Source organism: Fundulus heteroclitus, chromosome 13 (assembly GCF_011125445.2).
Source record: "Fundulus heteroclitus isolate FHET01 chromosome 13, MU-UCD_Fhet_4.1, whole genome shotgun sequence".
Lineage (NCBI taxonomy): Eukaryota > Metazoa > Chordata > Actinopteri > Cyprinodontiformes > Fundulidae > Fundulus > Fundulus heteroclitus.
In genome coordinates, this window is record NC_046373.1 from 19,494,558 (window position 1) to 19,517,706 (window position 23,149).

General features: G+C 40.3%; 1 protein-coding gene across 1 annotated transcript; it reads left to right on the forward strand.

The window, feature by feature from the left end:
* The first annotated feature begins 718 nt into the window (after positions 1 to 718).
* On the forward strand, positions 719 to 23,088 carry LOC118565223 (regulation of nuclear pre-mRNA domain-containing protein 2-like). The gene is made up of 10 exons (XM_036145302.1): positions 719 to 1,189; positions 9,519 to 9,648; positions 16,757 to 16,908; positions 17,061 to 17,113; positions 18,057 to 18,183; positions 18,296 to 18,471; positions 19,094 to 19,436; positions 19,557 to 20,021; positions 20,809 to 20,979; positions 21,080 to 23,088. The coding sequence occupies exons 1-10, from the start codon at positions 1,027 to 1,029 to the stop codon at positions 22,753 to 22,755; spliced, it is 3,456 nt and encodes a 1,151-aa protein (XP_036001195.1). The 5' UTR covers positions 719 to 1,026; the 3' UTR covers positions 22,756 to 23,088.
* The last annotated feature ends 61 nt before the right edge of the window (positions 23,089 to 23,149 follow it).

A 23,149-nucleotide genomic window follows, 5' to 3' on the forward strand; every position in this document is an offset into this window, starting at 1 on the left:
TCCTGCATTATGTTGTTGTATTATTGTACAAGTAAGCACATTGTGAGCATTGTACAATCCAAATTCCTCGTATTGTAATGTTATCTTATTCCAACTGCAATCTCATTACACTGTCGTAAGCTGTATGCAACGAAATTCTGTTTTGTATACACTGTGCATAAAAAAAGACAATAAAGTTTGTCTAAGTCTAAGTCTAAGTATGTCAATCTGCTTGAAAAATAAAGCTGAATATGATCTGTTGTTCAAGATTATAGTGGAGTGTGGGGAGTTCTTATAGCTACAGCATTTTATAGTATAACTTGTGTCTCTGATAATTGTCAGTCATTTTTTATTTTTTTTATCAACTTTATTGATCAGAACATTAATTACATGTTCAAGTAGGAATCTCCACTTTGCATTTTTTATAAAATAGAGAAAATAACAGTTATGTCCAGATCAACTTAACTTGTGCAAGGCAAAGGAAAATAAATAAATTAACAGGCATTTACATTAAGACCAATGGAAGCATACAAAAACAATCTCCAAAAGTATAAATACATATAACATATGTATGTTTTAAATCAACAATTAACAGAGACAGACCCATTTGATAATTGTCGGTTAATAAAAAAAAAATAAGTGTGAAATGTCCTGCGTTACAAATAAAACTCAGCAGGTGGCGCTTGCTCAAGTTTTAATCTTGCATTCCGATACACTAGGGGGCGCCACCATCCCCGCGTGTTTCGGAAGTATTCGTCCGTGGACCAGGATGTCACAAGGCGCTAAGTTTTAACCATAAGTGTTAAATGATATGACACATTATCTTCGGGCAAGGTTCTCGCCGTGGATAACTTTTAAACACGGGGAGAGGATTAAAGACGACTAGACTGATTTTTTCTTTTACTCTGCCTGAAAATCCCGCGAGAGGCTACCGGGACGGCCTTTGAACGCGATGGTGTTTGTGTAAGGTTCAGCTAGCATGCTAAGCTAAGTGCTAGCCCAGAGCTAAGTTGATGTTGGAGCGATTGAAAGCGAACTCCTGTGGACATGGCAGCGGGAACGGGCGGATCTTTGGAAGCCTCACTGGAGAAGAGATTCAGGGGTCTGACCAACACCATGGACTCCATCCAGGGACTGTCGGCGTGGTGCATAGACAACAAGAAGTACCACAGCCTCATTGTGCGCCAGTGGATAAAGTGTTTGAAGAAATGTGAGTGGCTTTGCTCTCTGCTTAAACCACAGTTGCGACGATCGGAAACTGGTTTGTGTTAATGAAACCATGGCAATGTGTGGGACTGGGCTGAAGTTTGCGTCTGAAATGCGGTGCTTTTAGTTTAGGAGCAATCTTACCGCTTTAAATTAATCTGCACTAGCCTTACTGGGTTCTTATTTAAAGCCCGAAACGCTCTTTTTTTACTGGTCTGGATCGTAATGAAAAGAGAATGATTGCATGGTCAATTATTTTTGTTCCTATTTTTTGTTACCTCGTTGCCCAAATGTTGATCATCACCCATGACTATTTTTCTCTGCGACCATTTGATGGGGGAAAAAACGAAGAAAAATCCCCGAAGCCACTACAGTTATGCGATTTTTTTTTATTTCTTAGTAAATTTTGTGGGTAAAGAATAGCGCTACCGCTTTTTAAGTTTTTTAAGTTTTTAAGTAAAGTGCATTCGTTATTTTTTCCTGTGGACACTGCAGGCAATACTGTGCAAAAGTGTGCAGTTATGTCCAATTTATTCACATTTTTCTTTAACAAGATGTTTTTTAAGAGAGGTCTCCGGGAATAGCAGTGTGAATAGGTGAGTGTGTGCAGAACAACTGAATAGTTTTGTCTTTTGTCAATTATTACTTAGCTGCATTTTTGATACAGGAGTTATTGAATGGTTTTCTGGGCCATTGATTGATTCGTTTTTTCATCTGTTGGCGCCAGTGGTGCTCACCTGAGGGAATGAGACACCTGTCCAGGATCAAGTTGGCCTTTTCCTTTTTAATGCTTATGGGTTGAACTTTTTTTTTTTTGGTTGCATTAACAGCATACACATAAAAAAATTGTAGGCTTTGTAGTTTTGCTTGAGCTTTTTTAAAAAAACCTTTAGACAAAATTTATTTTTGCACTAAAATGATTTGACTTAGAAGACAGTAGATTAATTAAAACTTAACTGTTTGATAGCTCAGGTTTTTAACAGCACTGACCAGAAGGGGGTCTGGAGCAAAATGGGAGGCTTGGAATCGTGTCTCAAACTGGCGTCTACTCTTAAATTGTTTTCTTTTTTCAATGTATGACTATCCCAGAACATTGGTGTCCCTCACAGGTTGGTTCTGTAAAACACTTAACTTCTGATTAATGGTTGTCTTTTTTAGTAATGCACCATTTGTTTGAGCAGTGATTGAAATCAGATGATTTTCCCCTAGTCTGCTCTTACTGCTTTCAGGATCAGATAATGAAATACTAAAATTAAGATATTACCGAACTATTACCACTAGCTACTCGCTTTTGTTTTGGTTGTAGTTACCCAAAATGCCCTGTGCTGCAGTCCACTTCCTGCTTCCGGAGCGGCCCCTGATCCGCTCGGCATTCCCATATGCACTGGAACCGCTCCAGAGTTCGCTTCATCACTTCACTGAGGCGGACCTGTGTCCTCTTCTGTGGTCGGCATTCACACCTCCCTAAACGACCCAAACCTTCTGAGCAAACGAACCAGAGTCCGGTTAAAGCGGACTAAATAGGGCTGGTGTGAACGCACCCTAATTAGGGCTATACGGTTTTGCCAAAAATCTAAATTGCGATATATTTCAAGCATAGTTGTGATTGAGATTTAATTAGACTTTTCTCTGCATTAACCACAAGCAACAAAAATGGCCAAAAAATGTTAAAGATGTTTGTAAACAAGGACTCTTTATCATAAGAAATAGAAATGTTTTTATTAATCATATTATTATTATTATTATTATTATTATTATTTAAGAAAATAGCTTGGTGTGTAGGACCCAAAAAACAAGTCTATGTATTAAACAATTTGACCAGTACTTAATGCTATGGTGAGATTCCTGAAAGTTTCTGGTAAAGTATGATCATATAAACTCTAAAAAAAAAAAAAAAATTTTGATTATCTAACTGCTTCATCTCTCTTCCCTTCCATGTGGAAGCAAACCCATCTTAGATATATTACCGACATCTAAAGGACGCGTCTTATCCATTAATTGTTACGTAGCCATAAATTACAGACCTACGATTTGGAAATTGTTTTTTTTTAACTTGCATTTTTAAATTGGGATTATAGTGCAAGTGCAATGAATTGTCCAGCCATAACCCTAATACCCTTCAGCTGCCATGGATTCATAGCCTTCATGTAAATATTGCATTCGGCCTCATGGATGGACTTTTCCCTCCTTTTCTGATCAATATATTTTGGTGAGCGAGTTGTCAAAGCTTACAGAGAGTGGAGAGGGCCTTTTGGATGGTAAAAACAAGAGCAGGGAAACATTGTTGTCGGTAACAATTTTCATTGTTACAATAAGATTATGGTTTTGGTTTTCTGCAGTCAAGCTAAAATCCTCAAGTTCTGGTCACTAACTGGCTTCTCTGTGCTTGTCTACAGTCTAGTTTAAATATTTTTGCACTTTGCAGATAAGTTTTCATTGGGAATTGTGAATTTCCATTTAGAGCTGTTGAATTTGAATTTAAATATAAAGAAAAACAGCCTTTTTGAAAGTTTTAAATCTACGTGTTTACCTGTGTTCAATTTTCACCGGATTTGATAAAATCCCCTCAAAATGATCTGATTATTTTAAGATGATACCGTAACGCTGCGGACAGTGAAACCAAATGTTGGGCAGAATAGCGAGACTGAAAACTGATAAATCAATTAAAAAGAGGAAGAATAGAACCAGAGAAAATGACAAAATATAAACCAGGGATAAAAATCTTGGTTAAATTTGTCACTGATGGATCGCATTGAGGGTTGTATTTTCATTATTTTTAGTTTATTGTCTGTGTAAAATAACTTCTTCGGTGAGCTGGATTTTTGTTGAGTGTTTCTTTTACTACATACTGTAAAATATCCTTAAATTATAAATTGTTAATTTTTTTAATTTCTGGAAATCCCAATTGTTTTGGTCCACAGAACAATAATTTTCCTAACTTTTTTTAAAAAATGTATTAAGTAAAACAAAATATGATGTCACGTCTTTAGTTTCAGTAGTTTTAATGAGAAAATGGAGAAACGTGCATCTGTTGCATTTGGTTTATTTAATAGCTACAGTGGATTTAATAAGTTTACACACATATTATAAAATGTCTGGGTTTTAATGATTGGTGGGATAAGACCACAATATATAATTTTCCAACTTTTTCCACCTTTTGGTGTGACATTCATCCTGTACTATTCATGCGGAAACAATCGGAGCCAAAAATATAAAAACACAAGAAGCTAGCGATCTAGTTTAACCTTAAAAATGTGTCTGTTTTTAGCCAATTTCAGCATTCTTTAGTCAGATTGCTCTCAACTTGTTCTTCTAAAGGTTCTCCACACCGACCTGAATGTGAGAACTCTCAGACCTTCCCTCAGATTTAATTCAGGACTCTGGCCGGGTCACTCCAGAACTTAAATTTTCTTCTGCTAATCAAGTTCTGAGTTAGAACATTGAGACCCAGAAGTCGGTGTTTTCTTTTATAGTGAAGAATCCTGAAACAGTTCAGACGTCTGGAGAACACGATCTGTTGTCCGACTTTGAACACAACCAGCACTTTTCCATCCTGTCTGTTTTCGCCAGTTTAATTGAGGCGTCTAGTTTTATTAATGTAACTTTTCTGCAAACTATGACTTCACCTAAAGGACGACAAGAACTTTATTTATGGCTCTTTTGAATATAATAACGTGGTGAAATTATAGTAAACACAAATGTGACACTAGTAAATGATTTCAGAGATAAATACAGCTCTCTCAGCATTCAGACCGTTGTTTTAAGAGCACAGAAGATGCTGCGTGTTGTTTTAATGGGCTTGAGAATATATTTTTCTTTTCTTTTATACATAAAGATGTGTCCCAAAGTTGTTTTTTATCATTAAGTCAATTCTGATTTAAAATGGAGATGGGTGATATACACGTAAAATCTTATCACGGTGTTCTGTGGTATTTATTTATCATCTTTGTAGTCTTTTTTTTTTGAGGCAACTGGCTGTTGATGCATGTCTCTGCAGATACAGCCCCACAAACACAAATACTGCTATAATAGGCCCTTAGAAGACTACTTACATGAAGAAGTGCATTTTATATCACTAAACTGCACTCTGTAACTGCATCAGTCATATTTTGGTATTTATTAATATTGATGCTTTCATTGAAACAGCAATGTAGAAAAGAGCAATTGTGACTGTTGAGTAATTAAGTGCTATTCCATATTTTAATAACTTTAATACCTCTCTGTGTGTCAGGTATTGTCCGGTGAATATCAGCCCAGTTGAGCTTTGATATCAGGGCAATAGATGAAAGGCGTATTCAAGCTCAAAACAGCAAACTCTGCGCACATATGGAATACACAAGTGACAATTTGTCTTCAAATATAAGAATTTATTAACAGAAATTATTCTACTTCTAGTCAAACATATTTCAGTCAACAAAAAACCTTTGACTAGGCTAGTAAAGCTTAACTAAAACTACTGAGCAAAATTAAGATCAACGTAATCTAATGAACTATGTGCGCACATTAACGAAGGACACTTAAAATGCTTGAAAACCGTTAGTGATGATTTAACATTCATTGAGGACGTTTAATTTAGAGAACCACGGTTTGGAATGAGGTCAAATTAGCTTTGAACTAATGCAGCTCAAAGAGGTGCATGAAACATTATCTGAGAACATTGATTTTTAATTTTGATTCATAATCAGTAACCTTTAGGACATTTGATTTTTAATATTATGTAATTATTTATCTGGGAATAATAGATTTAAGTAGCACAAAATACCATTAATCAACATTATTGCTGCTAATAATGCTAAAAGAACGCTCTTGGTACTTACCGGTAATCTGACAACTGCGAAGCGAATGAAAACAAACACCGTGTTTGTTCTAACGGTAATTATGTTATTATGTCATGTAGCTTAGCTTGTAGCAAGCTATTAGCGTTAGCAGCTAATGGACATCAGGGGCTTGTTTTAACAAACATTTGCTTATATTTACGTGTGTGGCTGGGCGATATGGACCAAAAATCATCCGCCATTACCCTCTAACATAGAAAGGATTCCTGGATCAATGTGTGGTTCTTCGTCTCCTTTTTTGTGTGTCTCTGCTCTGTCTTTTCTAACCCCCAGTCAGTCGAAGCACATGGCCGTTCACACTGAGCCTGGTTCTGGTTCTGCTGGAGGTTTCCCTCCCTGTTAAAGGGAAGTTTTCCTCTCCACTGTCGCTTCACGGGTGAAATGGAGGAGTGATTTCTGCATTTTGAGGAATGTTTTGTAAGAGCCGTGGGTCTCCTGCTGTAAGGCTCCTCCCTCCCAGGGCTGGAATTGTGCATTATTCATCAAATTTTCACGTTTTCCCACGGCTGTGGGGCACAACACTGACGATACTGTGAGTTTTCGGGTGGGTTTCGTCCACGGTTCGTGGACCAAAGCGTGCTGGGCGTGACATTGTTGTTCTTTTGCACGTGCTGGTCTGTCCTGAGCTGCGAATAGTAAACATATTCAGCTTTAATTCAATTAAATTTTACTCATATTGCGCCAATTCATGAAACATGTCATCTCAAGGCACTTTTCAAAGTCAAATTCAATCAGATTATACAGATTGGTCAAAACTGTCCTATATAAGGAAACCAGTTGAATGCTTCAAAGTCCCGACAAGCAGCATTCACTCCTGGGGAAGCGTAGAGCCACAGGAAGAGTCGTCTGCATTGTCCATGGCTTTGCTGCAATTCCTCATACTGAGCAAGCATGAAGTGACAGTGGAAAGAAAAACTCTCCTTTAACGGGAGGAAAACCTCGAGCAGAACCAGTCTCAGTATGAACGGTCATCTGCCTCGACCGACTGGAGGTTAGAGAAGACAAAGCATTGTGAAACACAGCCATGCAAAAGGGGAAAAAATGAATAACGACAACGACCTGCACTGTGAAAGCAGAGTTGGATGATGCTTAAAGGTATTTGCTCAGCTGTGGGTGCTCTCATTATCTCTACTAGCAAGGTTATAAGAAGCTGTAGCTGTTGGTTCACCTTGGAAATCACACCATCATATCTGATGAAGGTCACATTTCTAACCTTTTCTGGCTGCTTAGTTGCAACTCTGCATCTGTCTTTGTAAATTAGTTCAACTGTTTTTTTTTTCTTCTCTGGGATCTTTTGCACTGCAAAAAGGGAACTGAAAGTAAGTAAAATTTTCTTGATATTTGTGTATTTTTCCTTGATTTGAGCAGCAAAATACGACTATTTGCCAATGGAATAAGATTTTTTGCACTTAAAATAAGAACAATTCATCTCCACCATCTTATTTCAAGTGCATGATATCTAATTATCTTATTTTAGTGGTAAAAATACTCATCCCATTGGCAAATAGTCTTATTTTGCTGCTCAAATAAAAGAAAAATACACAAATTTCAAGAAAATTGTACTTACTTTGATTTCCTTTTTGCAGTGTGTTCTCCTACATCAGAACAGACAAGCGTAGTTTCAAGACGACAGTTTTCAGTTTCAGACAGAACTGCTCATATTTATTGGGGTACAAATAGGCCTGTTTTGTAGAATTGGGTAACTACTAATATATTCTTCAGTAAATCTGCTGTTCATACAATAATTAGTCATGGTCTGTTAAGTTTAGTATGCAAACACATTTCTAGAAAAACATTAATGCACTGCTCTGGAAATGTCTATATTTTGATCGCTGCTTAAGCTAGGGTTTTCAGAAATGTGGACCAGGGCCCATTTGTGGCCCTCTAAACGATCTTAACAATTGAAAAATGGCTTAAATTTGTTCTTGCCAGCTCGGGCTCTTGATGCAGATGTTTAAAAAAAAATGTTGAGGTGCAATTTTCATAGAGGTGAGGCCTGTCAAAAAAACACAAATTAACATCTTCTTGATGTGAAACATGTAATAAAGTGGAACTATTCATATTTTATCAGCCTTGTTTTTGCTTTTAATTTAATAATAAATAGGACCAGTAAGTTCCAGCAGCTTTTTCTAAGAAGTGGACTTGGGTTTGCCCGTTTATACTTTGCTAAATAAAGCAACAGAGCAAATATTCTGTTCTTGCTGAAAATACCAAAAAAAAATATCTAGAAATAGACGATCAACCCAAAACAATTCAGGATATAATTTGCTGTTTTTTTTTTGCTTGGTTGGTTTATTATTTGGGGGAACCATTTTTAGGTTTTAAATCTACAACGATGTACAGATCTCATTTCTACAGAAATCACACTAATTAGCTTTTTTCAATAAACTATTGTGTGTTTATTTTTTATTTTTTTTGAGCAGATAAAAAGTAAAAATAAAATCTTTGCAAGTTTGGTGAAATAAAAACAAAACTTCTGCCGCTTATTTTTGCATTATTCCAGCTGAGGCTGGCTAACATCACCTTTTTGATTATTACAGTTTTATTAACATTATGTATATCATTGCTTTCATTGTTTATTTGATTTTTGTTACTTTTTTTTTTCTCTCCCGTCTCGTCTTTGCTTCCATCACCCTCTGGCCTTTAGCATTTTGGGCGACATTATTAGTATCGGGTGTGAGCATCTGCAGCAACTGGCTACATATGGCGTTAGCATGAAAAACGAAAGCTCATAACATTTAGAATGTGGAGTATTGCTTATTGTCTGTTTTATATTGTTATTTTTATGGCTGCTGGCCTGGTCTCCTCATTGAGCGGCATTGAGAGCATTAACTTACAGAAGGTGTTTTCTGAGAAACCGATGCACACCACCAGTAAAGTGGGTCTAAAATTATTGGTTTGGGGCAATATAATTGACCCAGGAACACTGCAAAGAAGGAACAAAAAGTAAGTAAAATCATGTATTTGCCCTTGATTTGTGCAGGTAAATAAGATTATGTGCCAAGGAAATTGGTATTTTTGCCCTTAAAATAAGATATTTAAACATACTGCACTTGAAATAAGATGATGGAGATGAGTTGTTACCATTTAAAGTGCAAAAATCTTATTCCATTGGCAGCTAATCTTATTCATCTGCTCAAATTAAGGGCAAATACACTAATTTTAAGAAAATTATACTTTTAGTTTCTCTTTGCAGTGTAATCCTAATATTCTTTTGTGCTAGTAAAGAGTGGAAGGGTGTTACAGTCCGGCGTTAAACTGGCAGCTATTGGTCAGTCATTGGCTTCATCATTTATGTAACAACTGAGTTACTAACATCAAATCTTTTAATATTACTTATTCATTTGCTTGTACGAATTTATTCGTTGCATCACATTAGTTTTTATGTTGGTTCTCTTAGCAGACGCAGTTCTTGGTGGTTTTGGGACAGTTAAATGTCTAAAGGGACAGGGTTTCTCTCGGCCACGCTAATGTTGTCCTCCGTTTGTTCCCCTGCAGCTAACCCCTCCCACAGACTGAACCTGCTGTACCTCGCCAACGACGTCATTCAGAACTGCAAAAGGAAGAACGCCATCAATTACCGCACGGCGTTCGCTGACGTGCTGCCAGACGCCTTCCAGCTGGTCAAGTAAGTAGCTTGCGGGAAGTTGGTTGTGCTGGGATGGGAGATGGGAAGGGAACTCCTCTGATTTCTCGTGTTTTTTATTTTTTGAAGTTAAGCTTCTCAAAGATTAGCAGGTAACAGCCTTGTCACAGTGGATGAAGCCGCCACCGTTCTGATGTTCTGGTTTCTCAATGTTGGAGGTGGGGGTGCGTTGGGGTCTGAAGTCAGCCACAAAGCAAGAAGTTTTCATCATGGTTCTGTAGAGAAACTCCCACTAGGGCAGGAGGATAATTCAATAATATTATATATCGATGATAGGAAAAAAAAAAGATCAATAAAAAGTTCAGTTTTCCTACCTTTTGCATTCTAGCCTATCATGTAGGTTAATATCACATTCTCCCAATCAATCAACCAATCACAAACGCAGACCCAGGGTCGCAACGTCACCAAGCTCCGCCCCCCTTCAAAGAGTTCAGAGAGCGCGCGTTCTTTTTACTTTTTTTTAAAAACTTGTAGTTTTAGTAAAAGTAGGGAGTTTGAATTCAGTGTTTGTGTGTATCTGTATCTAAAAATAAAAGGTCGCTAAACAACAGCATAAAATGGCCAGGGCTGCACTTCCAGTATATGTTTTGAATTTGTTGATAATTATCGATATCGATCCACATGAGTTCTATTTTTATCGATATGCTTTTTTTTCCTATATCGTCCAGCCCTAACTCCCACCTCCTGGTTGATTATTATCGATGTTTCACAATACAAACGTGGTGAGGCTGAAATTTAAGGTGGATTCTCACAATCCTCCTTGGTGAGTTGAGGGAAATCCAGCAGATTGAGGACAGGGTTGTGAAGGATGCCTTGCTGCGACGTGCTTCCCAGGCAGAATAGTGATGATTTGATCTTTTCTACCGGACGCGATCTCAAAAGGTCTTGCCAGTAGAGTCGTGTGGTATCTAATGGATACCTGTAATGCGCTACGGTGAGTTATAGAGAAAGCGGATTCTCCATCGTCTGCCAACAACGTGAGTGGAGTCTGTGCAGAGCTGACCTCTCCTGTGTCGGTCCTGCTGCAATACCAGAACATCTAAAAGAGAAACATTGCAGAGCTGCAAAAACGGATCTAAAATAAGTAAAATATTCTTAAAGTTAGCATATTGATGCTTGATTTGAGCAGGTAAATAAGATTATCTGCCAATGGAATGAGTATTATGTCCCCTAAAATAAGATGATTAGACATCCTGCACTTGAAATAAGATGATGGGGATGAATTGTTCCTGTTTTAAGTCCAAAAATCTTATTGCATTGGCAAATCATTTTTTTTACCTGCTCAAATCAAGGACAAATACACTGATTTTAAGAACAATTTACTTATTTCTAGTTCTGTTTTTGCAGTGGCAGCTCTAGACGTGGAAGTTGAAGCCAAAGAACAGCAGCGCTGTGATGCGGTGTGCTTTCTCGCCCAGTTTCACGCACCAGAGATGGACTTTCACGATTCTCGTTTTAACGTGTCAATGTCCTTATGAAGACTCTTATTATTCATAGTCAAATCTAGATGCGTTTAAACAGGACCAAATGAAAGCTGATTGATGTGCAAACCCCGTTTCATGTGTTTTATTTTTGCACTGCTCAAAGGGAACTCAAAGTGAGTAAAATTTTCTTGAAATTTGTGTATTTTTCCTTGATTTGAGCAGGTAAATAAGACTATTTGCCAATGGAATAAGGTTTTTGCACTTAAAATAAGAACAATTCATCTCCATCTTATTTCAAGTGCAGTATATCTAATTATCTTATTTTAGGGGTAAAAATACTCATCCCATTGGCAAATAGTCTTATTTAGCTGTTCAAATCAAGGAAAAATGCACTAATTTCAAGAAAATTTTACTTTTAGTTTACTTTTTGCAGCGTGGCTAAAGCTCCAGGCGCTAACCTGAAGAATAAATCATGCGACACTCATGTTTACAGCTGATTCAATGCTTAACAGGGTGTTTCACCCTTTTTTATTGAACCAGGAACCCATTTGATCATTATTTATTTTTATGAAAGCAATAAAAACCGTCTACTGGGCCCGGTTTAGACTTGGTATTAAGGTGCGTTTTGGCTGATCCAATTGTAAGAAGGTCGACCTGTAAACTGACTGCTACCCGTCTTTTTATCTTGAGCATCAATTAACTTGAACGTTTCAGTGTTTGCTGACGACTCTTTGCACACTTTTAAACCTCTCACAGTTGTTTTGTTTGTTTACATTGTTCCGTATAAGGGACCGCCAGCTATCTTTTTTGATTTGAACATTTAAATCTCATCCATCAGGTCGCAGCAACCTGCCCTACATACCCTACATATACTGTATGTGCTGCCCTGCATGATTATGTATGTTTTTAACCTACATAGTACAGTACATACATACATAAATAGACAGTTTAAAAATGCCCACCCGACTGGAGTGCTTCTGTTGAAATATCAAGCGCTCCTTGACCATTTTCCTGCTCACCTGGGCTTCACAGAAGGATTGCACAGCAAAAGAGGAACTCCAGCTCCCAGCTACAACTAAAAACATCATTGGTAGGAGATAATGTGTCCATCTGGGGATTAAAATGGACTGTATAAAATAAAATTTACATGATTTATATTTTGTGCAGTAAAACCAAGGGAGATTATATGTTTGTTTGACAGTATGTCTGAAATGTTTGAGATTAGGGACATTGTGTTGCTTGCAATGTGCAGTTTATTGTTCATTTCAACTACAATTAAGTTTTAAAAGCTGGTTCAAAATGCAAAAAAAATAAAAAAAAAATCAAGGGAATTAATTGTCATTTGTGTTAACTTGTGTGCATTTTATCTTTGTAGGTAATCAAGCTGCTCACCTGATGGTGAGCTTTATCTGAATTCAAAAGAAAAGACAAATAAAGAATTGGAACTGAGTTGAGTTGTCCCGGCGTCCTTTTGGTTGTGGCTAGGCCTTTCAAGTTTGGGCAAGAGCTGGAAAACCTAAAGAAAACTTGACATGAACATTAACATTTGGCTACAGACTATTAGGTCAGCTGTGTGATTTCAATCTGCTTCGGTGCAGAGAGATTTAAACGTCTAAAACACCATGTGGGGGTCACGAGGCGACGCATATGACGATCCAATGTCATAGACATGCTTGTTTTAATGTAGCAAATTTATGCCATTTATCGTGGAAATTTATTTTTTACTCCTCCAAAATTTACTACCATTCACCATCAAATTCTTTTCTTGCAAATATGGTAAATTAATCTCAAAATTGTTTTGGGTTTTTGTGTGGAAACAAAAATAAACTATAATTACAAAGTCCTGATACTAAAAAGGATTTGATGCTGTTTTGCTAAAAAGATTAAGTCTTTCTTTATTAGTGAGACAGATACCAAAGCATAACTTCATTTTAACATTGATTTCAAAATATATTTTTTTTGGAGTTCTCATAGAACTTATTATGGCTTTTTTCTCGTAATGTTAAAAAAGAAATAGGAAAAAAAATACCAACACCCCCTAACCTGTCAAGAGGGGGTCGCCTGTCTCTGGCACTGATGTTTTGGGGGTCGCAGGCTGATAAATTTGGCAACTCCTAACATAGACAATATATAAGCGAGAAAATCACTCATATAATCCATATAACATCCAGAAATCAGCCGATCAGTAAAATCCTGGGTAGTAGATGTAAAACTCTTGTATTTACAATGTTCCAAACATTTGTTCTGATCAGCTGATGACAGGACTAATTTTGGCAACAGATATTTGCAGAAGTTTTTATTTCTGCAAATATTTTATTTATTTATTTTTTAAACGGGCGCCGTCTGGGTAACGGGTCAGGTCAGTAGGTGGTCCTTAAATGTGTCCCGTGTCGGACTTTGTTCACACTAGGGCTGCACAATATCAGGACAACAAGCTAAATTCAATAACATTTGTTATCGCAATAACAAAATGAGTTATGACAAATAAGCCAATAATGAAACAGTGTTCATGTAAAGTGGTCCTGGAAACTAAATGAAAATATAGAGTCACTCCTTGTTTGTTACAACTCAAAAAAATAATTTATAGCAGACTATAATAAGTCATCGTCCGCTGTAGCCGCTTACGTTTCTTAGCCTTCGTTCACACTGCTGGTCTTTATGCTCAATTATGATATTTTTTTTGCTGATATCGGGTTTTTGAGGTGGTGGTTCATACTATTATCAAATGCGACCGGCTTCATAAAGTGCGACCGCAAAGCGACCCGCATGCGTAGATAACGAAAGGAATATTTTATTTTTTTCCCGTGGCGAAATTTGTCTTTGAACACTCCACTTCACATTACGCATAATGAGGCAAAAACTGACAGGCAATGAACAAGGGTTACTTTTTTTGTTTTTTTGCGTTCAGGAGAGTCACAGATAACAGATACTGATTTATTAGGGTGTTAATTATGGTGAATGTAATGGTTTCTACATGTGTTCAGTAAAGTTTTTTTTTTTTATCTGTGATACCAGCATCTCTTCTTGTTTTTATTAGAAAGCTGTTGAACCGACAATATTAAGACCACCTCATAGCAAGACGTAGTAAGGTGAGATTAGGAAGCAGCACAGGCATTAATAATGGACTTTTATGGAGCGCTAGCTGCTACTACTGTGTGTGGATGTGTAGTTGGAGCCAGGAGAGTGACGTAAAAGACGGATAAAATGCAACAGGACCATTCAGACTGCGCACACTTAGAAAAATATCCGATACATATCCGAATTAGTACCACATATCAAAGTGGCACTCAGGCTAACTTCACATTGCAAGTCTTGATGCTCAGTTCTGTTTTTCGTTTTTTGCTAAAATCTAATTTTTTTAGCTGGTTGTTCATATTACTATTAAATGTGACCGTCATCAGACTTCTGTCTGAACGACAGCAAAGCGACCCGCATTTGCAGATAACAGGAGACGTCACACAGCAGCGCTCTGTTTACTCAAGTAATGGTGAATGTAATTGTTTCTAGAAGTGTTCAGTAGTGCTGGACGATATAGAAAAAGAGCATATCAATAAAATAGAAATCATATTGATCGATATCAATAATTATCAACAAATTCAAAACACATGTTTTAAGTGCACCCCTGGCCATTTAATGCTGTTGCTTAGCGACCTATTTTTATAGATACAGAACACATACAGATTGAATTCAAACTCAAACCTTAATTCAACCAACTTTTTTACCAAAACTGCAAGTTTTTAAAAAAGAAAAAAGATCGCATGCTCTCTGAACTCTTTGAAGGGGGCGGAGCTTGGTTCCTGGGTCTGCGTCTGTGATTGGTTGGGAGGATGTAACGACTGTAATATTAACCTACATGGCTAGAACGCAAAAGGAAGAAAAACTTTTATTCTATTGAACCTTTTATTGATCATCGATACACGCCTATCAATCGATATATATTGTTATTGAATTATCGTCCAGCCCTAGTGTTCAGTACAGTTTTCTTTAAAAAATAATAGAAAAAATAAAATAAACATGGGTACTGGCAGCATCAAACCTTGCTATTATTAGAAAGCAGTTGAGCAACGTAGTAAGGTAAGAAGAACTTGGATTTAGACAACTTTATTGTCATTTTGCATGTAAAGAGTGCATACAGAACGAAATTTCGTTGCATACAGCATACGACAGTGCAAGGCAGATTTACAATATAAAGTGCAGCAGTGATCAGAATGTAACACTACAGGAGAATAAAAGCAGTGTGCAAGGACAGTATACAGCAGAATGTTCAACCATTGTTTATGTGCAAGAAAGAAAGAAAGAAAGAAAGAAAGAAAGAAAGCAGCGCAGCTATTAATAATGGACTTTAATGGAGCGCTAGCTGCTACTACTGTGTGTGGATGTGTAGCGAGAGCCAGGAAAGTGACGTAAAAGATGGATAAAATGCGACAGGACCGTTCAGACAGCAGACGCTTTGCACAAATCCGATAGTCGAATTAGTACCACACGTGGAAGTGGCACAGATCGGATTTTCTGGGGGGCAAAAATATCGGATTTGGGTCGCATTTCCCTGCAGTGCGAATGTTGTTCACGTACTGCCCTCTAGTGGCCATCAATGAGTTGGGCTTCATTTTTCTGTGAAGCTGTGCACAACCATTGTCGTCCCACAGCTTTACAGAAACTGCAATTTGGAGTAGACTACCTATGTTATAATGTTGTAACATTGTTTTATTGGCTCACCATATCAGCTGTGATGTTTTTGTATTGGCTGCAACTTTTTACCTAAAGCTACCAACTGAAATGGAAGCAGCTTTTTCGTTATTGTTTGTGTGAACAGGAAAAAAGTTAAGCTGCCGCATGTTCTGGCTGAAATGACGCGAGGTTCAGGCATTTTCCTTCAATTTGTGTCTATATGGACGGACATGTGAGGTGTGCAAAAACTGCTACATATATTTTCTCATGTTTTGCATTAAAAAAGAGGAAAGTATTTTCAGCACTTTCTTCGACTTACACATTTGGTTTCTGCTTATTACATTTATGATTCGATTAAAAAGTAGCAGATCATGGTAATACTCCTTTGTTTTTTTTAACACAATGACTTTAATTGCTGGATTTCCGGCCCCTAAAGCAATTCAGTTGAACAGGCCAGTCTCGGAGCATGATGTAAGATCATTGCAACAGGATGCTGCTAAGATTTTGAGTGGGCTGAGTTTGCAAGGGAGCATCTCCAAGTTGATTTGATACGAGCTAGAAAGAAAGTTTACTAGTCGAGTGCTGAGAGCACAGCGGCATCATCACATCCTCACGTTGAAGGTGCGTTTTTCAGTTTGCCTCCGATCCAAACATGTTCTTTGATAATATGGAGCGTGCATTGGGCTCTTTATGTGAAGGTGGCAACATGCAGCGTATGTTGATTTCCCTCTATTTTGGAGCAATAAAGTATTAATTTAGACTTTCTGGTGCTTTTAATAAATTTAATATATTCTTCTATTCATACCAAAATTCAATTCTAAATGTATTATTATAATGCATTTAAAACTGAACAAAGTCCTTCACAATAGTTACTGCATTACAGATAAGAATAAGTATAGGATAGATTAAGAAATAGGACTATGAGGGCATGTATAAAAACGTTTTGATAAATCTGTTATTTTTCTACCTCTTCTTTCCTTTTTTCTTCTTCTCCCCAGACTTGACGGTGAACTCAAGACGATTAAATCTGTGGAGAGGATTCTGTCCATCTGGGAGGAGAGGGATGTGTATTCGGGGACGCTCGTTACTGATCTCAGGAATATCCTGGCTAAAGAAGAGTCCCCTCCCGAGACACCCGTGGAGCAAAAAAGTGAGCGCTTTCATCACTTCCGTTAACATTCGTGCCCTTAAATCTTCCAAACTTCCCCCCAATATCTGTGTTAAAGTTTGCTTTTTATGTATGCTCTAAATGTACGTGCGGATTATTATACGTGTTTGTTAATTTTCTTTTCATTTTTAAAGCTCCGCTTGAGTCTAAAGCTGATCTGCAATCCAAGGTTGTTGCTGAGTTTGTGGTGAGTGCGACCTTAAATACTCCCATTACCTCCTCCTTAGGCACACTAGACCAGGGGTGTCAAACATACGGCCCGCGGGCCGCTTCCGGCCCGTTGAACAATTTAGTCTGGCCCGGTGGCTAAATGCATTATCATTATTCAAAAAAAATATATATGTTTTTTTTTTTTTTTCAGTGTCCTGTCTGGCAATAAGAATTGTTGTCTTAATGCCAAAAAGAGTTCATCAGATTTGACTTTCACAAGTGGAGCAGTACTGCTTTTACCCTAGTGCTCCGCTTGATTTATGAATGTGAATAGTTTTATTATGATTCATGCGGGGAATATCTCAAATGATGTGGACACTACAATGGGAAAGTAGGAGAGGAAAGGAAGAACAAGAAGAAAAAAAGAAAAGGTGAAAGAAAGAGGAGATAAAAAGGAAGAAAATGATAAAACAATTATTGAAAAAAAACATGTACTTCGTTTAATTGAAAATCTGCAGTTCCTATATTGTCCACGAGGGGCGCTGTGTTTTAATTCTTAATTTTTATCTGTTTGATGTATTTTGTCATGCAGGACAGTGTTTTTAAGTTCCAAAAAATGTGAATAAATGTTTTTCAACATTGTACAATCACTGTGATCAGTTCTTACTCATAATGCACTTAATTAAATGTTTAACTGAGTAAAAGTATTGGTGAAATTGCACATATTTTCTTAAAAATGTATTAGGTTATTCATAATATATTGTGTAAAAATGAAATTAATTTAATATAAAAATCAACAACAAGTCCACTTTTATTAGTTCTATTTAATCTTGCAATGAGTTAACTCGTGTGGCCCTCTTGAGATCAGATTAAGCTGTATGCGGCCCCTAAACCAAAATGAGTTTGACACCCCTGCAGTAGACCTTCTTGTGTCCATTAACTTGCATATTGATCAGAGAACATGACTCCCGCTGTTTCAGCCTCAGGCTTTTCTAGACCAGCTCACCAAGTACAAGAGATCCCTAGAAGAGGTTGACCTCAGAGAAAAACAGCTGGCCGCCATGAGGGTCGACATCTTCAGCTCCGACGCTCTCCGGAAGCTCAAAGGTGAGTCCTTTTTAGCGCCGCGCCGTCAAACACCGATCGGGTTTTCAACTCGAAACCAAACCGAGTTTTTTTTTTCCGACGACGCCTCCCGATTTGTGCCCCGCTCTTGCAGATAAAGCAGGAGGAAAGAAGTTCTCCAGAGACTTTGAGGAGGGAAGCGCTCAGCTGCAGGAGTTTGTCCGATTTTTTGAGAAACAAAGCAGAGCGGGCCCTGCGCTGCTGGAGGCTCTTGGGAATGCAGACATCTTCTACGAGATGCAGTACAAAGAGGTCAAGATTGTCGCCAACGTAAGTATTTATGGTTTTAGCTCTGAATTATTTGATGGTTTTTAAGTATTTAAGTGTAAAAGGAAGAAGTTGAAGTTGGATGCACCTAAAAGATCAACTCAGATTATACAGGACTGTCTCAGAAAATTAGAATACCGTGAAAAAGTATACTAGTAGGCATTGATGCAGTAATCTGTGCAGAAGGATTCCCAACCAAGTACTGAGTGCATTAATGGACATTTTCAAATGTTTGATTTTGTTTTGCTGTTATAATTTTTTTTTTACTTGGTCTGAGGAAATATTCTAATATTTTGAGATAGGATATTTGGGTTTCTTAAGCTGTACGCCATAATCAGCGATATTAAAACAATAAAAGGCTTGCGATATTTCAGTTGATTTGTAATGAATCCAGAATGTATGACATTTCATGTTTTTTAATTGCATTACAGAAAATAAAGAACTTTATCACAATATTCTAATTTTCTGAGACAGTCCTGTATATATTTTTTTCTCTGTAGAAGTTTCTTTGCCCCATTAAGTCTGCAGTTCCCATATTTTTGATGTCAGTCCCTAATAATAAAAAAAAAATCACCAGATCTGAAGGTTTATTCATAAACTATAATTTTCTTTGTGTTTTCTTCAGGCCTACCAAACGTTCGCTAACCGGGTTTCCCACCTCAAGCGTAAGCTGGACGCCCTGAAGGCGACCTTACCAGATCTGGACGAGTCCCCCATCCCCTCGCCTACTGCAGACGCTCCCTCTCCGACGGGCTCAGAGTCCCCTTTCCACGGCCTGGAGCTGGCGCACCCTGATCCAGACCTCGACGGCTCGGCTATGGATGACGACGCGGAGCCGCCGGCCCCGAGTCCTCTGTCCTCACCGGGAGCGTCCCCGAAACCAGCAGAGGTCATCGGCGAGGACGACAACCGGGAAGTGGAGGACATGGAGCTCTCTGAGGACGAAATGGAAGGCGGCGGCATCATAGGTGGGACGTTTTTATTTGTTGTGCGTGTGGTTTTACTTTTAGAAAACCAACATAGAATGACAGATTCGGTGTGTAACTTGTATCATTAACTGGTATTTTCTGTCGTCGCTTTCACTTTAGTTGCGCCGCAGAATGACTCCGTCCCCCAGCCAGCGGCGTCCGCTCCAATCCCTGCAAAGAGTGAGCCGTCGGTACCGACAGAGACGCTTATACCGCAGGTCAAACCTCCTGCAGCTGTTTCTGCAGCCGTTCCCTCAGAGGTTCCTGCAACTGTTCTTGCAACGGTTCCTGCAAACGTTCCTGCAAACGTTCCTGCTGCTGTTCCTGCATCCCTCCGCACAACTGTCCCTTCGGCCACTCCTCTGTTCATTTCCTCGGCGGCTCTCGCAGAGGTTTCCACAAGCATCCTTCCATCTATTCCTGCATCTGCTCCTGCAGCTCCTCCTGCATCTGCTCCTGCAGCTCCTCCTGCAGCTCCCCTTGCAGCTCTTCCTGCAGGTCTTTCTGCAGCTGCCTTGGAAAGTGTTGACATGGGTAAAATTGGCTCCATCCTCAACAGCTTGAGTCCAGTCATAAAGACTACAGGTGAGTCCTGGTGTTTTTTTTTTTTCTTTTAAGCAAATGCCCCATTTTAGGGTAAAACTGTTTCCTTTTTTAGAGTATTTTGACAATATATTTTCCCAAACATATATTCAACATTGCAGGCTATTAGCACAATTGAACAATATCCCGCTTTCAGGGCTGATATAAAGCAATGTTTCACCGGAGCCCACAAGAATGCATTGGCCAAAAAGAAATCTTGATTTTTGCAAAAAAAATGTATCTTTAGGAATTGTGAATTCGAATTAATGGCTAAAATCGATTTATCGCCCTTCCCTACGTGGTTCTATGAAGTACTGACTCTGGGAGGGTTGGATACAAATGTAGCCACAATTTGAGTAGCTTAATTTGTCCCAATAGAGTGAATAAAAATGTGTGGCCGTAACAGGATAAAACCTGAAGTCTGAATATTTTAGCAAGGCACTGTATCTAACTAACGTGCGACTGCACTGCAAAATCGGAGCTAAAAATAAGTAAAATTTTCTGAAAATTTGTGTATCTGTCCTTGATTTGAGCAGGTAAATAAGGTGATCTGCCAATAGAATAGTAAAATAGGAACACCTCATCTCCATCATCTTATTTCAAGTGCAGGATGTCTAATTATCTTAATTTAGGGGTCAAAAATGCTCATTCCATTGGCAGATGATCTTATTTACCTGCTCAAATCAAGGACAAAAACACTATGTTCAAGAACATTTTGCTTAATTTTAGATCCGTTTTTGCAGTGTGTATGCATTTACACATTAAGTGACTGTCCTGTTCTGTTTGGCAGCAGCAGTAGAAGATCGACCCGCAGCTCCGCCGATGATGCCCAAACCCACCGCCCCTCTCATCCCACAGGACGCCACTTCGCTGGTGAACATCCTCTCCAAGGTGGACGTGAGTCCTGCAGACCTGCTCAGCGCTCTGTCCAAAGTCCAGAGCCAAACCCAGAGCCTAAAGGGTTGGTCATCGTCTGTTTTATTGGAGATTTTAATGTTTGAAAGCAGCGCCTGTGGCCGCACGTACTCACCCGTGTTCTTCCTCTCTTTCTTTTTATCCAGGCATCACTCCTCTCCTGTCCTCAAATATTGTCCCAGACCCCTTCACTCCAGGCAAGATTACTTCCTCTCCCTCACTGTCGTCTGCAGAATCCTCCCAGAGCACCACTCTCCCTTTTCCAGCACCCGCGCCAAACTCTGCGGCGCAGCAGACCTCTCAGGCAGCCCCCAAAACCGCAAACAAAGCCTCCGCACTCGTCCAAGCGCTGCACAGAAACATGGATCTAAGTGCCGATCCCGAGCCGTCCGTTTCCTCTTCGAGCTTGGAGTCCAAAATCCACAAGTTCCTGCAGGGGAACCCTGCGTTCAGTGCTTTCGACCAGAGCTTTCCGACAAACCCGGCCGTGGGAGGGGAGGGTCTTAGCCCGGTGGCTGCCACAGACAACCAGGAGGGAACCCCGGTCAGGGACGAGGGTGGAGGGACCCCGACTCAAGATGAGATCATGGACAAGCCGGTGGCGGTCCCGTTCGCTGCCGGCAAGAACCGGTCGTCTGTCGACGAAGCGGCCAAGGCTGCTGTAGCATTTGAGCGTAGCATGCAGAAGAACCCCAACGACCCGCAGCATCCCGCTCACCCGCTGCCGGGCTTGGCTCAGAACGGGCAGGTCTTCCAGCCGTTCCTGTTTGGCAAACAGAAGATGTTAGAGGGTGGGATTCCTGCACCGGGCGAACATTATCAGCATGTCGCCATGCGTCCGGGAGGGCCCGCGTTCGGGGAAGGCGTCCCGGGCAGCGCCGGCGGCTCACAGACACTCGAGGGCTTTCCGCGGGCAAACGAGCAGAGTTGGTTTGGTGACGCTCGCCCCGAGGGGAGCTCCCAGCAGCCTGGCGGCTACAACATGCTGGGGCCGGGAGTTCGAGAGAACAACACAGCAGGACTGTATCCCTACCAGACGGAGCAAACCCAGGAGTTTGTCTCCCAGCAGCAGGTCCCTCCTGCAGCATCCTCTTTCTTCAGAGGCTCGCTTCCTCCTGTACCAAAGCTGCCGCCGCCTCCTCCTGCTTTTGATCCCCTGGTGACGTCCCCCGTTAGCGGTCCGATGAACCCCCCGCAGCGGGAGCCTGTGCACAACACAGCCGGCGGGGGCGGGGGAGGAAGAGGCGACAGTCTGGGCGGCGGCGGCGGCGGCGGCATGGTGGTTCATGACCATCAGCATACGTCGTTGCGTCATCCCGACGGCCCGTTCCACGACCAGCAGCGCCCGCAGGAACCTCAGGAGTTTCACCCCCACCCGGACGAAATGCGTTACCACGACGACCCCGGACAGGCCGACGCCCCGTTCCGCTACGAAGAGCCCTACTACAGGCCCGAGGAGCCGTATTTCAGACCGGGGAGTCCTCCTCATCCCTACCCTAGAGGCAGAGGCCGCCTCTCCCCCCCGCCCTCGCCCTCAGTGGACCCTTGGTTTGCCCACGAGCAGCACAATCCCCCTCCTCCTCGTCAGTACGCGCCGAGGCGGCCGCCCCCTCCTCGTCACGAAATACGCCACCCCGGCCAGCGGGGCCCCCCGCCTCGGCCCCCGCTCCTAGCTCGCCATCCGCCCCCCAGAGGCCCACCTCGCCCGCCTTTCCCTCGTTTCAACGGGCCCGACCCGAGGTTCAGAGGGAAACGGCCAGGACCGAGGGGAGGGGGTCCAATGTTCCTCCCGAAAAGACCCTTCCCGCCCCCGCGGTACTGACGGCTCCGTCTGGAGTTCAGGGGGGACAAATACCAGCTGGTCAGGCGTGTTCAAGTCCACGCTCTGTTGAAGCTGCGCAGATCCCAGTGGGGCATCGGGGGGGGGGGGGGACTTTTATTCAGACATGGAAGCTAATAAACAGACGGGAAGATTCGGAGGCGAAGAAGAAGAAGAAGGAAAAACCGGCAAGATGCATAAAGATCCCGGAGGCTCCGAGAAGGCTGCTGAGCTGCAGAGTGAAGACGGAAGATTAAAGAAAATCAGAGGTGGAGATATATATATATATCTATATATAATTTCCTTTTGTGTTGTTTTTTTTTTTTTTTTTTTTTTGCTCCAGAATGAGTCACTGCATCAAATGTTGTGATGGAGCGTCAGTGTAATAAAGGTCAGA